We start from the raw sequence: 14,975 nt of genomic DNA, 5'->3' as shown, positions 1-14,975 counted from the left end.
GGGAATTGAACCCGGATCCCTGGTGCTGTGAGGCAGCAGTGCTAACCACTCTGCTATCGTGCCGTCCATGTGCCGCTGGAAACACCCTGCCCCCAGCACACACCCGATCCAGTTCCTTTCCCACCATGCCGCATGTTGTTGTCGCTGCATCAAGAGGGTGATGTCTCTGTCTGGGTTGAGAGGGCACTGCCCCTCCCCCATTCCCCACCTCAGATAGCTGAGAGACTCAGGAAGAGAGGGGGAGAAATAACTATTCTCTGGCAGAGGTGGGGAAATCCCCGCACTGCCTCCGACCCTTTTATCTCATCAGCAGGGAGCTACTAACAGGAAGTATCATAACTGGTCTCAGGGTGTCCCAAAACATTGCATACCCAATAAATCACTTTGAAGTGCAACAACTGAGGGTGATGTGGTTGGTATAGAGATTCCTAAAAGGCATTTGATAAAGCCAGACTCAATCCAGCGAAGCTGAATGCCCGTGGGATAAAAGGACCAATGCAGCATGGATGTGGGTAACAGGAAACAGGGAGTTGTGGTGAATGGTTATTTTGTAAACTGGAAGAAGGTGTACAGTGGGGTCCCCTGAGGATCGGTGTTGTGGACACTGCATTTCTTGACATGTTACTGACTGAATTAGGCTTGGATGTGCAGAGCAACATCCGCAGGTGACACAAAACGTGGAGGGATTGTGAACTGTAGGAAAGATAGTGATAAACATCAAGAGGACATAAACAGGCTGGTGAGGTGGGCGGACATGTGGAGGGTGAAGTTTAATGCGAGGAAGTATGGACCAATGTTGTTTAGTCTGAAGAATGCAGAGAGTCAATATAAAATTAAGATACAACTCTTAAAGGGGTGTAAGAACAGAGACGTCTGAGGGTATGTGTGCACAGGTCGTTGGGAGTGACAGGTTGAGAAAGTGGTTAAAAGGCATTCAGGATCCTGGGCTTTATAAATACATGATGTGGAGATGCCGGCGTTGGACTGGGGTAACTGGAACTTTATAAATACAGGCATAGTGTGCTAAACAAGGAGGTTCAACTGGAGTATTGTGTCCAATTCTGGGCAGACTATAGGAAGGATGCAAGGGCTTTAGGGAGGGTGCAGGTTTACAAGAACGATTCCAAGGAAGAGGGACTTTTATGTGGATTGATTGGAGAAGCTGGGATTGTTCTCCTTAGAGGATATTTGAGAGAAGTTTTTAAACTCATGAGGGGTCTATACAGAGTAGATAAAAATAAACTGATCCCAGTTGTGGAAGGGTTAAGAATTTACGGTGTTTGGCAAACGAGCTGAGAAAAGACTTTGAAACCGTGAATGTAAGCAGGGTCACAGGAAGAGGGCATTCAGCCCATCGAGCCTATGCCAGCTCTCCGTGGAGCAATTGCATCAATTCCATTTCCCTGAGCAAGGTTATTTCCCTCAATACCCATCTAATTTCCTTTATGAAATCATCCCTGATCTCTGCTCCCATCGCCCACACAGGCAGCAAATTCCAGGTCACTGACACTCAGTGTGTAACAATGTTCTGCATCACATTCACCCATATCTCCTGCCCAAAACCTTATATCTGCATGTCCCCTAGCCCCTGTAACACCAGCCAATGGGAAAAGCTTTTCTTTGTCTGCCGTCTCTAAACCTGTACACCTCGATCAAATCTGCCCTCAACCTTTTTACTCCAATGAAAATAAACTGTGGGTGGCACAGTGGTTAGCACTGCTGCCTCCCAGTGCCAGGGACCCAGGTTCAATTCTGGCCTTGGGTCACTGTCTGTGTGGAGTTTGCACATTCTGCGTGGGTTTCCTCCGGGTGCTCCGGTTCCTCCCACAGCCCAAAGATGTGCGGGTTAGATGGATTGGCCATGCTAAATGTCAGGGGGATTAGCCGGGTAAATGTGTGGGATTACGGGAAGAGGGGCTGGGTGGGATTGTGGTCGGTACAGACTCGATGGGCCGAATGGCCTCCTTCTGTACTGTTAGGGATTCTATGATCTCTAACCTAACCTTGCAGCTAAATTCCCTCATCTGTGGAACAATTCTGGTAAATTCCCTCTGTACCCTCTTAATGAGCCTAACATCCCTTCCTAAAGCATGGTGACTGGACTGTTCACAGTACTCTAGTTGTGGCCTAATCAGAATTTTCTAAAGATTTAGCATAACTGCCCTGCTTTTGTATTCAGTACCTCTATTTATACAGCCCAAGATTCTCTCTGCAAATTTGGCAATTTTACTCTTTTATTCAAAAATCCAAGTTATTTATATAGTAAATATCATAGAAATCATAGAAACCCTACAGCACAGAAAGAGACCATTCGGCCCATCGAGTCTGCACCGACCACAATCCCACCCAGGCCTACCCCCATGCCCCTACATATTTTACCCACTAATCCCTCTTACCTACGCATCTCAGGGCATAAGGGCAATTTTAGCATAGCCAATCAACCTAACCCGCACATCTTTGGACTATATATCAACAAAGCAGTGGCCCAGCACTGACCCCTGGAGAACACCACTGTCCACAATACCTCAGAGTGAAAAACATTTATATCACCTCCCTGTTTTTTGTCTCTCAGTCATTATTTTATCCAAGCTGTTATGAAGATGTGTTATATTGACTATGTTAGTTTAAAATATCATCGGCTGCACATGCATATATATTGAACTTTTTTGAAAAAGACACTTTTTGCTAAGCAAAGGACACTGGCTACAGCAACTACTATGTTGCATTTGCGAAAATCACAAGATGCTTTTTACGGAGACAGACACTATGGAGCTCTCAGAGAGAGGTCACATGATTCAGCTTGTGGGAGAAAAGATGCTGAATTTTATCTAGTCAGCGAGAGACTGCCACAGGGTCAACAGCCTTAACCTCATCTCTCTTTCTGAAACCTCTCATATCAAATTGTCCTCTTTGTGATTTGAAAAACCCACCAGAAGACCTCATTGCTGCAAGCTGAGAGTTCTTTGAAGGAGAATCAACACCAATGTCTCCATTGAGTGACCCCCAAGTGCCAGTAACTACTATCCTTCAGCTGTACAAAAGCCTCTCAACACTCAGTAAATAACTTTTCTTCTGAGTTGTTACTTATTTTGTTAAGCTCTGATACACTGCAGAGTTTTATTTTGGTTTTGCTCACTTGGGTGAGTGGGGGAAGGGGTTGTATATATATTGTTTTCATATTAATGGGTAGTTTGTACATTTTAAATCTTTTGTTAATAATTTCTACGTCTTTACCTGAGTGAGTTTTAGCAATAAAACTATCTTTTGTCAAGCAAACTAAACTTAAGGATGGTTGATATCTTACACCACGCAATGCATAGTTAAATACACATTAAATTGTAAATCTCACCTCCCTCTCAAATTCAAACACTGCTGTAACCAACTCAACAGTGGGACAAAGAGAGGAGTCAGTTCACTCCTACTGACCTGGACGTAACAAAGCTGATACAGGCTGTCCAGTCCTGGGCACCATACCTGAGGAAGGAATTCGAGAGAGTACAGAGGAGATTCACAAAAATGAATACAAGGCTAAAGAATTGTCACTATGAGGTCAGATTGAGAAGCTGGGACTGTTTTCCTGGAGAAAGAAGGCTGAGTGGAGACGTGATAGAAGTATTCAAGATGCTGAGGGGTATGGACTAGGTAAAAATGAGAAACTGTTCCCACTCAAGATGGCATCAAGAACAAGAGGGCACAGATTCAAAATAATGGGCAAAAGGAGTAAAAGTGATGTGCACCCAGGGAGTGGTTGGAGTCTGGAAGGGACTTCCTGAGAGGGTGATGGAGCCAGGTTTGATAGAAGTATTCAAAAGGGAATTGGATTGCAATCTGAAGACAGAATGGGCAAGGTTATGGGGATAAGGCAGTGAAGTGGGACGAGGTAGAATGCGCATTCAGAGAGCCAGTGCAGATTTGATGGGCCGAATAGCCTCATTCTGCATGGTAAAGATTCTGTAACCTTAATTCCACAGTAAGAAGTTTAACAACACCAGGTTAAAGTCCAACAGGTTTATTTGGTCGCAAAAGAAGAAGGGGCTTGGAGCTCCGAAAGCTTGTGTGGCTTTTGCTACCAAATAAACCTGTTGGACTTTAACCTGGTGTTGTTAAACTTCCTACTGTGTTTACCCCAGTCCAACGCTGGCATCTCCACATCATGACCTTAATTCCAACCAGAGTTGGATGCTCAGTGTGATTCTGGTCAGAATTGGACACGGTTCCCAAGCATAAATTTAAATCTCATGCATATTCATTAAAAGGGGTGATTGCTAGAATCCTTCCCCGATACTGAAGCAATGGGTTATGCAGGGGGGCAATCACTCTGATGTCTATCACAATGCTATATAAATGGTGTGAATCTGCCCAACCACACTCCCTTCAGGACTTGAACTTCGCTCTCTGACCTCACACAGCATTCCTGGCACTGAGCATTCTTCATTAGGCTCATCTACCAACACCTGGCGGCCGGAGGAAGGGGGGGGGGAGGGTGGCGGTGGGAAGGGGGGGTTGAAGCAACGATAAGGTGGGGATGGCTTTGAGTCAGCTGCAGGGTGAGGCCCCGACATGGGGAATGGCGATTCAGGATTTGGGCTGCAGCAGCACAAGGGGCTTCAGGCCGAGGCCTGCAGTGAGGGGAAGGGTGGGATCCCACATGTGGGGGAGGGTTTCTACACCATATTGTACCAGAGGCCTCAACAAGGGGAGGGTTAAGGTCCACCCAGGTCAAAGACACATTTGTGCTCACGATGAGGTCAGGGATCTGAATACACATCTTTTTAGCCTGTCTTGATGCTCTCTCCATTCACATTGTTTGTATCTTAAAGACTTGATTAGCTGTAAGTATTCGCATTCCAACCATTATTCATGTAAATTGAGTCTGTGTCTTTATATGCCCTGTTTGTGAACAGAATTCCCACTCACCTGAAGAAGGGGCTTGGAGCTCCGAAAGCTTGTGTGGCTTTTGCTACCAAATAAACTGTTGGACTTTAACCTGGTGTTGTTAAACTTCTTACTGTGTAAGGAAGAAGTCAGGGTCCACTGTCATTGCAGTATCTAGTACCTTCAGCCATTTATCACATCATTGAATTGGATGAAGACTGGCACCTGGGATGCTGGAGACCTCTGGAGGAGGAGGATGAGATGGATCATCCACTGGGCACTTCTGGCTGAAGATTGTTGTTAATGCTTCAACCTCATCTTTTGCATCAATGTGCTGGGTTCCTCCATCATTGAGGATGGGGATATTTGTGGAACCTCCTCCTCCAGTGAATTGTTTAATTGTCTATCACCATTCATGACTAGATGTGGCAAGTCTGCAGATCGTAGATCTAATCCATTGGTTATGGGATTGCTGAGCCTCTGTCTATTACTTGTTGCTCTTGCTGTGTGGCATGCAAGTAGTCCTGCATTGTAGCTTCACCAAGCTGGCACCTCATTTTTAGGAAAACCGGTTGCTGCACCTGGCATGCCCTCCTGCACTCTCCATTGAACCAGGATTGAGCTCTGGGTTTGGTGTAATGGGAGAGTGTGGGATATGCACAACCATGAGGTTATAGATTGTGGTTGAGTACAATTCTGCTGCTGCCAATGGCCCACAGCGCCTCACGGATGTCCAGTCTTGAGTTGTTGGACCTGTTTGAAATCTATCCTATTTAGCATGGTGGTAGTGCCACACAATCTGATGGAGGATATCCTCAATGTGAAAACGGGACCTCATCTCCACAAGGACTGTGTGGTGGTCACTCTTACCGATACTGTCGTGGACAGATGCATCAGCAGCCGGCAGATTGGTGAAGATGATGTCAAGTATGTTTTTTCTCGTTATTGATTCCCTCGCCGCCTGCCGCAGACCCAGTCAAGGAGCTATGTCCTTTAGGACTTGGGCAGCTCGATCTGTACTGACGCTACCAAGCCACTCTTGGTGATGGAGATTGAAGTTCCCACCCACAGTACATTCTATTCCCATGCCACCCCCAGTGCTTCCTCCAAGTGGTGTCCAACATGGAGTAGTACCGATTCATTAGCTGAGGGGGGTGGGTGGGTGGGTGGGTGGGTAATCAGCTGGAGGTTTTCCTGCCCATGTTTAATCTGAAGCCATGAGACTTCATGGGGTCCAGAGTCGATATTCAGAACTCTCAGGGCAACTTCCCCCTAATTGTACATCACTGTGCCTCCACCTCTGCTGGTGATGGTGGTCTCTGGGACATTGTAAGATATGGTCCCGTGAGTATGACTTTGTTAGACTATTGCTTGATCAACTCCCCCAATTTTGGCACAAGCTCCAGATGTTAGTAAGGGGGACTTTGCAGGGTTGACAGGGTTGAGTTTGCTGTTGTTTCTGATGCCACGGTTGATGCTGGATGGTCCATCCAGTTTAATTCCTTTGAGACTTTTAAATGGTTTGATACAACTGAATGGCTTGCTCAGCATTTCAGAGGCAGTTAAGAGTCAAAACATTGCTGGGGATTTGGAGTCACATGTAGGCCAGACCAGGTAAGGATGGCAAATTTCCTTCCCTAAAGAATATTAGTGAACCAGATGGAGTTTACAACAATCAATAATGGTTTCATAGTTGCCACTCGACTTTTAATTCCAGATATTTTAAACTTGAATTTAAATTCCACCACTTGCCACGGTGGGATTTGAACCCAGGTTCCCAGTGCATTACCTGGGTCTCTGGATTGTTAACTCAGCAGCAATACCACTGTGCCACCACCTCCCATCATAGACCCACATGAACACCAGCATAGTTCTCTTCACCTTCGCTGTGAGTGCTTACACATGAGGCTCATATTGTCCCGATACTTTGATGAATAGTGAGAATTCAGGAGATGTCCTTCCTGAAATGGGATGCGAACTGGAGTAGGATTTCCCGGAGGCAGATATCTGAAGATGTTGCATTTTGCAGCATCTCTCACACATCCCAGTCACTCCGACAGCCTACAAGAGGCAACATCTGCTCTATTAGCTTCGCTGGACTCAAGACTCCAATGTCATCAAGTTCCTCCATGAGTCCAACAGCAGCAACTGTGCAAAACTCTATGTTACATTGCGTATCCTACTCAGAACAAGGCTGACAAGGGGGGAATGCAGGTTCCCAGAGAACCAGTTAGACATGTCAGTGTCCTCTGTGTATCCTTGTTCTCAATGACATTGACATGTGGCACTCACAGTTAGGGATGCTAAACTGATTTCGTTCTTAGCTTGTGATGGATATTAACTTCCTGAGGATGATGGATTTGTAAAAATTACTGCCACACATTGCACAACACCTCATCTTGAGTAAAGACAGTCACCATCATGGCTGTCCCTGGGGATCTGCAGAAGGCTCGGACATCACAAAATCCTCAAGGTTGCCTTCACTTGATAATAAAGAGCAAATGACACTCACTACATCCTCACTCCTTTCCAATGGCTTCCCTCAGCATAGGTTTGGTTCACCATATGGGCATCCAGGTTCGCTCTGAGACTCCATTGAACACAATCCTCACCATCACTGACCTCGGTGAATGTTGAGGTCAGATTACACACAGCGCTGCATCCCTACATTGTGAACAGAGCCTTGCGGCCACTAGATGGACAACTGAAAGGTAACACACTCTCAGGGATGTAGGCATGAGCCACATGACCACAAGGTGGCTGAGAGGGGCATGGCCGAGGCACATTGAGGTGGCAAGGTCCTCACTTATTGATGAGCCTGCCACATGTGCATTTGGAAACTCAAACGCATTTGGAACACAGGAATGCAGACTGGCTCTGAGGAGCCACATTACAGGGAGTACACAGAGTCTGCTATACGTATCCCTTCTCCATCTGCTTCAACATCTCTCCTACACTCGACCTTGACCTTTCTGGGAGTACCCACCAGCCTCAATCTTATAAGGACAAGAATTAGTAACGTGTGATCCTGCCTGAGGCCCCTGGCTGACAGTTTCTCCCAAGAGGAAACCTTACATGAAGGAAGATGCATCACCGACATCGGGAATGATGTGTGAATGAGCACACATTGTTGTGTGATGGAAGAACAGCACATGGTCAAGAGGCGGCAGGTAGTGACATGTGTGATAAGTGGGGGGAGGGACCACGATGGCATACCTGTTTGACAGCAACACAGCACATCAGGAAGAGGAGGCAGACACAAACATGGATGTGACATGTGAACATTATAATCATGTGGTTACCACCCGTGCCACTGTCGTGCTCCTCATATTTCTTAGCTTTCCTCACCCTATTGCCATGTCTTGATGTTTCTCAGCATCCAGAGTGGCGATGCAGGCTGCTTGCTGACTGTTCTGCCTCATTGTCCGTGGTGACTTTGGTGAGTGTCCTTCGGAGGGCGAGAGATGGAGGCCCTGGCCTGATTTGGGTGTCCTGCTGTGGGACAGCTGCACCCTCGCCGGCCTGTGGAGCTGGAGCTGACGGAGGCCCAGGAAGAGGGGAGTGGGATCGGATGGACCCAGTCGGAGTTGCCTGAATGGATGGCCCAGGGGTGTGCGTCTGCTGATCCTCCGCCATTGTTCGCTGCAATCTGGGGAGAGCAGCAGAGATCCCTTCCTGATATTCCCTGGACAGTCGCTGCAGCGACTGATTTCATACTGAGTCCTGAGGCTCCTCATCTGACTCAGACTCTGAGAAATTGTGGGCTCCATCGGTCCTCCGAGTGCTGGCGATGTCCCTGCCTCTGCCTGCTGTGGATTAGATTGTGTGCTGCGCTCATCAGATTGAGGCCCTAAGCCGGCTCTAGATTTGGGTCCCACCGAGGTGTGTTATCTGTGCTGGTGGAGGGTTTGGGGGAGCTCTGGTGATGGATCTTCAGGCTGCTTATACCAACTTCCTCATCGAGGTGTCCTCGTAGCTGGGACTGAGGAGTGGGCTCCTACGGCACTTTCCAGATGTACCTGTGAGTGAGAGTGGAGGGAATTAGTGCATGGCAGATGAGTTGAAGAGAGGCCAAAGCCCCCACAGTGTCAGTGTCTGGGATCAGCTGGTGTTGGATCCTCACTGGGGTGCGCGCTGCCCACTTCCCCATCATCACGACTACACTCCGCATCCTCAGCAGCCAGTGCGATGGCGCACTCCTCAAACGCATTAAGAATCTTGCTGGCAGCCACTCGTCCCCTGGTCTGGGACCACTCCCTGTTGTTGTGTGTGAGCTTGTCCTGCGTGGAGTCAGATACACGGAGCGTGGGCAGGAGGCAAGTCAAGGTAGATGATAAGGGTGCCTGGCCTATGTTGTCGTGAGTGGAGTCACAGACAGAATAAAGATGTGAACTAGCAAAGATACAAAGTTAATGGGGATGTGAAGGTGGGTGTGAGAGTGAGAGGTGATGTCCCCTTGAGCTGGCAGTGTGTGAGATGAATGTGAATGTGTGGCGGGCTGGTGAGTCAATGAGTTAAGAGTGGTGACATGACGGACTTACCCTGTTAGCACGGATGAGATCATTGATCCTCTTTCTGCACTGGGTGGCGGGTTGGCCACTGCCCCCCATGCTGGGGTGCTGAGGTTGGTAGACCTGCAGTTGGAAGGGGCGGGTAGAGGACATCACAGTGGACCTCAACCATGCCGGGCAGGTTGTCCACGAGGTTTGCTGAACTTGGGGGCAGCAATTTCCATTGGTTTTGGGGCCATTTTCTTGCTGTGCAGCAATCCTGGTGTGCACAGGTGCCTGGGGTGAGGCAGCGGTGAGATCAGGGGGTGCCGGGCAAATCGGAGGTCACCTGCCAGCGATACGGCATGTCTCCCATGTGTGTGTAACTAATGAGTTGTGTGCATACGACACGGCGCAAAAATCCACCATTGCGGCTGGCAGGAAGGACACAATGGGCAGGCTTTTCTGGCCATACTTGCCCCAAGACTGGAAAATCCTGCCCAAGGTAAACCTACTCATGATCCTGTCCCACTCGCTACGATTCCCATGGTGGGCAGGATGGGAAAATTCCGTCCTAAACGTCTGCTTTCCATTTTCTGTCTGATCTGAACCTTACTTTAAACTCCACCTGACAACTTTTGATCTATTGACATTGCGTTCACTATCCCAATGTCCAGGCACAGTGTTGATGTCGGGAAAATGTGAGAACCTTAGAATAGAATCCCTGCAGTGCAGAGGGAGGCCATTCGTCCCATCGAGTCTGACTGACTCTCTGAAAGAGCACCTTACCCAGGCCCTAGTTTCTTGAGGAGCGTGGTCTGTGGACAGCAAACCCTTATCTCAGTGGTTTTAGCTTACCTATAAACTCAGATATATCCCTTGCAGTTTTCATAGGGTCTGGCTGCTTTGCAGAGTCCCTGACACATACCCACACCTGGTACCTGGGGACGTTTTTCTATCATTAATAATTATTAATATATTATTTATTATCATGAAGTGAAATTCAATTAATTAATACGGCACGGTGGCACAGTGGTTAGCACTGCTGCCTCACAGTGCCAGGGACCCGGGCTCAATTCCCGGCTTGGGTCACTATCTGTGTGGAGTTTGCACATTCTCTCCGTGTCTGCATGGGTTTCCTCCGGGTGCTCCGGTTTCCTCCCACAGTCCAAAGATGTATGAGTTAGGTGGATTGGCCGTGCTAAATTGCCCCTTAGTGTCAGGGGGATTAACTAGGTTGAATGCATGGGCTTATGGGGATAGGGCCTAGGTGGGATTGTGGTCGGTGTAGACTCGATGGGCCGAATGGCCTCCTTCTGCACTGTAGGATTCTATGATTCCAATGAATCCAGAATAAAATGTTAGCGTCATTTATAATGTCCATAGAATTAACGGATTGTTGTAAAAATCCATCATGTTCTTTCGTGGGAGGGAATCTGTTGCCTCTTAGCTGTTCTGACTGTCTGTGTCTCCAGCTCCATAGCAATGTGGTTGATTCTGAACTGCTCCCTCTCTCTATGTGATGGTTCACTCACTTCTATCAGACACTCCAGCACTGTGGGTGTACCCACACCACAGGGACTGCAGCAATAAATTGCTGCCCTTGCCCCTGACTCTCACATCCCACGGATGAATTAAAAAAAAACTCCAGCCTGCAACAATCACTACAATTACAAACTCTGTCATGACAGCTAAGAGCGGCCTGACTGACTCTAATTGTAATCAATTTCTTTCCCCACCCTCACATTTCTAATCTCACTTTAATTAGGCCTTTGACAAGGTACCGCAAGGTAGGTTGTTGCCTAAGGTTAAATCACATGGATCCAGGTTGAGGTAGCCAATTGGATACAAAATTGGCTTGATGACAGAAGACAGAGGGTGGTTGTAGAGGGTTGTTTTTCAAACTGGAGGTCTGTGACCAATGGTGTGCCTCAGGGATCAGTGCTGAGTCCACTGTTATTTATCATTTATATTAATGATTTGGATGAGAATTTAGGAGTTAATAAGTTAGCAGATGACACCAAGATTGGTGGCGTGGTGGACAGTGAAGAAGGCTATCTAGGATTGCAACGGGATCTTGATCAATTGGGCCAGTGGGCTGATGAATGGCAGATGGAGTTTAACTTAGATAAATGTGAGGTCATACATTTTTGTAGATTGAACCAGGGCAGGACTTACTCAGTTAATGGTAGGGCGTTGGGGAGAGTTATAGAACAAAGATTTATAGCTCCTTGAAAGTGGAGTCACAGGTGGACAGAGTGGTGAAGAAGGCATTTGGCATACTTGGCTTCATTGGTCAGAACACTGAATGCAGGAGTTGGGATGTCTTGTTAAAGTTGTATAAGAATTGGTAAGGCCACATTTCAAATACTGCGTACAGTTCCAGTCACTCTATTATAGAAATGATATTATCAATTAGAAAGAGTGCATAAAAGATTTACTAGGATGCTACCGAGACTTGATGGTTTGAGTTATAAGGAGAGGCTGGATGGACTGGGACTTTTTTCCCTGGAGTGTAGGAGGCTTAGGGGTGATCTTATAGAGGTCTATAAAATAATGAGGGACGTAGATAAGATAGATGGATAGTCAACATATTTTCCCAAAGGGGAGTCTAAAACTAGAGGGCATAGATTAAAGTGAGAGGGGAGAGATACAAAAGGGTCCAGAGGGGCAATTTTTTCACACAGAGGATGGTGAGTGTCTAAAACAAGCTGGCAGAGGTAGTAGTACAGGTGGGTACAATTATCTTTTAATGGGCTGAATGGCCTCCTTCTGCACTGTAGGTATTCTATGATTAAAAAGCATTTAGACAGTTACATGGGTAAGATGGGTATAGCGGGAAATTGGAAATAGCTTAGTGGTAAAAACTGGGCGGCATGGACATATTGGGCTGAAGGGCCTGTTTCCATGCTATAAACCTCTATGACTCTATCACAGCCCCGACTGCGCTTAAACAGTGAATCTATTTGGAGACACCCTTTAACCAAATTCCCAAAACGTGACCCTTTTCTCATAAAAATACCATTGTAAACTCTGAGGAGAATTAGCTGCTGACTTACCCCATGGTGCAGATTGTAGGGGCGATTCTCCCATTCCCGCTAGTTTTTTGGTGGGTCAGGTTGGGAGATGCGCGCGTGTGCTGATTTGCGAGATTCGTGCATGCGTTCCCAACGCATGTGCGTCTCCCACTGCCAAAGAGCAGGCGCGATCGGGACCATGCAGGAAACCGGCCAGAAGACCAGGTAAGTAATTTTAATCTATTTTCAATGTGATTTAAATGTGATTATCGGGCCCTGGACTGAATTCTCTGGGCCCGATAGCATCTCACACCCTGCCAGTGCAATTTCACTCTGGCGGGGTTTAGAGTAGCTCCCCACTTTTGGGGAACTAGTGGGAGACCCTGCTGGAGTGAAGGGGGGACAGTCGGGGCCCCCCATAGGTGGGTCGGCGGTGGGGTGGTGCCCCCTGGGCTTTGGACAGTGCCAAGGAGGTGGGACCTAGGGGGCAGGGCCTATTGTGGGCAGGGCCTAGGGACGATCGCTGGGGGTGGCGGCTCCTGCTGGCACTCTGCATGGGGATTGGTCGGGGCTGGAGGGAGGCCAGTGATCAGGGCAGACTGGGGGGAGGTGGTCTGCCAGAGGGGCTGCCTCACATGGGAGGGTGGGGAGGTGAGGGGGATCGTCACTGCTGAGGGGGAGGCTGGAGATCGGGGCGCTCCGGGACAGGGCAGGGGGTTGAGGATGACCTGGGAATGCTTGCTCAGGCCGTGATCGGCCGTGGGGAGGGCTGGTGGGGGGGGGGGGGGGGGCAGCACTGCGGGGGTCCCGGGTTGGCCAGCTGCCAGATCGAGGCCACTGCGCATGCGCAGAGTTCTGGAATTGTCAAACACTGGTGTGAATAGGCCCTGTCCCCCGAGCTTTTAATGATATTCACAATTGTGACCTCTGCAGGGCACAGAGTGCGGGAGATTCCAGTCTGAACTCCCACTGAAAAAACAATGGGGATTTACACCATTTTCCCCACCAATTCAGCACTTTGAACTTTTTTGGGAGAATCGCCCCCTGTGTGTCTGTCTGTGGTGTGTGTCTGTGTGCTTGCTTTGTGTTTGTTTGTGTTGTGTGTGTGTCTAAAACCAAAAGAGAAAATGCTGGAAAATCTCAGCCGGTCTGGCAGCATCTGTAAGGAGAGAAAAGAGCTGACGTTTCGGGTCCAGATGACCCTTTGTCAAAGGGTGCCTGTCTGTCTCTCGATGTCTGTCTGTGTGTGTGTCTGTTTGGATGTCTATCTGTCTCTGTCTGTCTGGGTGTCTGTCTGTCTATCTATCCGCCTGTGAGTCTGTGTCTATCTATCTGGGTATGTGTCTGTGTTGTATGTTTGTCTGTATGTGTGTCTGTTCTATCTGTCCGGGTATCTGTCTGTGTTGTGCGTCTGTGTGTATGTCTGAGTTTTTCTCTGTCTGACTGTATTGTCTGTGTGTCTCTCTGTCTGGGTATCTGTCTGTCTGTGTTGTGTGTCTGTGTGTCTCTGTCTGGGTTTTTGTCTGTGTGTGTGTCTGTCTGTATGGTCCCTTTAAATTTCCTGGCGGCGCTCCGCCCCCGGACTTTGACTCATGCGGTTTGTTTCACTTTGCGAGAGAACTGAGCACTTTGAACCTGGACTGTTGCTCGGACCCGATCCCCAAGTGCTGGCACTCGGCTCAGATTTTAGCCCAGAAAGCGGCCGCCCTGCTCCCGGGTTAAGATGAGCTCCGGGTCCCTCCTGTACCTGGTCCCAGTCCTGAGTCTGAGCCTCGCAGCAACGCTGCCCCGGATCGCAGAAAGCCTCAAGGTGAGTGCGAGTGCCTAACACCCTTTGGCAGCGAGATAGGGCCGGGGAGAGACAGAGAGAGTGAGAGAGAAAGAATGAGAGAGAGAGAGAGAGAATGACAGAGAGACAGAGATGATTCAGAGAGAGAGAGAGAGAGAGAATGGGAGAGACTGAATGAGAGGAATGAAAGAGGCAGATAGGAAATTGAGGAAAGTTTCAACAGTTAATTGGAGACAGGAGTGCAGGAAATGCATGAATAAGAGGATGGAGGATGATGTTTTCCACAGTCGAATAGATGGCTGAGGGCGAGATCTAGTCATTTTTTAGATTAATAATGACAAATAGTGCCCCCCCTCCCAGTGTCCCACTCACAGTGCCCCCCTCCCAGTGTCCCACTCACAGTGCCCCCCTGCCCAGTGTCCCACTCACAGTGCCCCCCTCCCAGTGTCCCACTCACAGTGCCCCCCTGCCCAGTGTCCCACTCACAGTGCCCCCCTCCCAGTGTCCCACTCACAGTGCCCCCCTCCCAGTGTCCCACTCACAGTGCCCCCCTGCCCAGTGTCCCACTCACAGTGCCCCCCTCCCAGTGTCCCACTCACAGTGCCCCCCTCCCAGTGTCCCACTCACAGTGCCCCCCTGCCCAGTGTCCCACTCACAGTGCCCCCCTGCCCAGTGTCCCACTCACAGTGCCCCCCTCCCAGTGTCCCACTCACAGTGCCCCCCTCCCAGTGTCCCACTCACAGTGCCCCCCTGCCCAGTGTCCCACTCACAGTGCCCCCCTCCCAGTGTCCCACTCACAGTGCC

The 14,975-nt window shown here is 48.8% G+C and overlaps 1 protein-coding gene across 2 annotated transcripts in view; it reads left to right on the top strand.

Annotated features, from left to right (window-relative positions):
* Positions 1 to 14,020: 14,020 nt before the first annotated feature.
* Positions 14,021 to 14,975, top strand: part of LOC144509893 (uncharacterized) — a 44,712-nt gene continuing 43,757 nt past the window's right edge. For both annotated transcript variants that reach the window (XM_078238850.1, XM_078238848.1), the window contains exon 1: positions 14,021 to 14,192. In XM_078238850.1, the coding sequence (XP_078094976.1) occupies positions 14,106 to 14,192 (87 nt within the window). In that variant the 5' untranslated portion in view covers positions 14,021 to 14,105. The remainder of the gene's footprint in view (positions 14,193 to 14,975) is intronic.

The sequence above is a fragment of the Mustelus asterias genome, chromosome 22, assembly GCF_964213995.1.
Source record: "Mustelus asterias chromosome 22, sMusAst1.hap1.1, whole genome shotgun sequence".
NCBI classification, from domain to species: domain Eukaryota; kingdom Metazoa; phylum Chordata; class Chondrichthyes; order Carcharhiniformes; family Triakidae; genus Mustelus; species Mustelus asterias.
The sequence above is the reverse complement of the archived record's forward strand: the minus strand, read 5'-3'. Positions and strand labels throughout refer to the sequence as shown.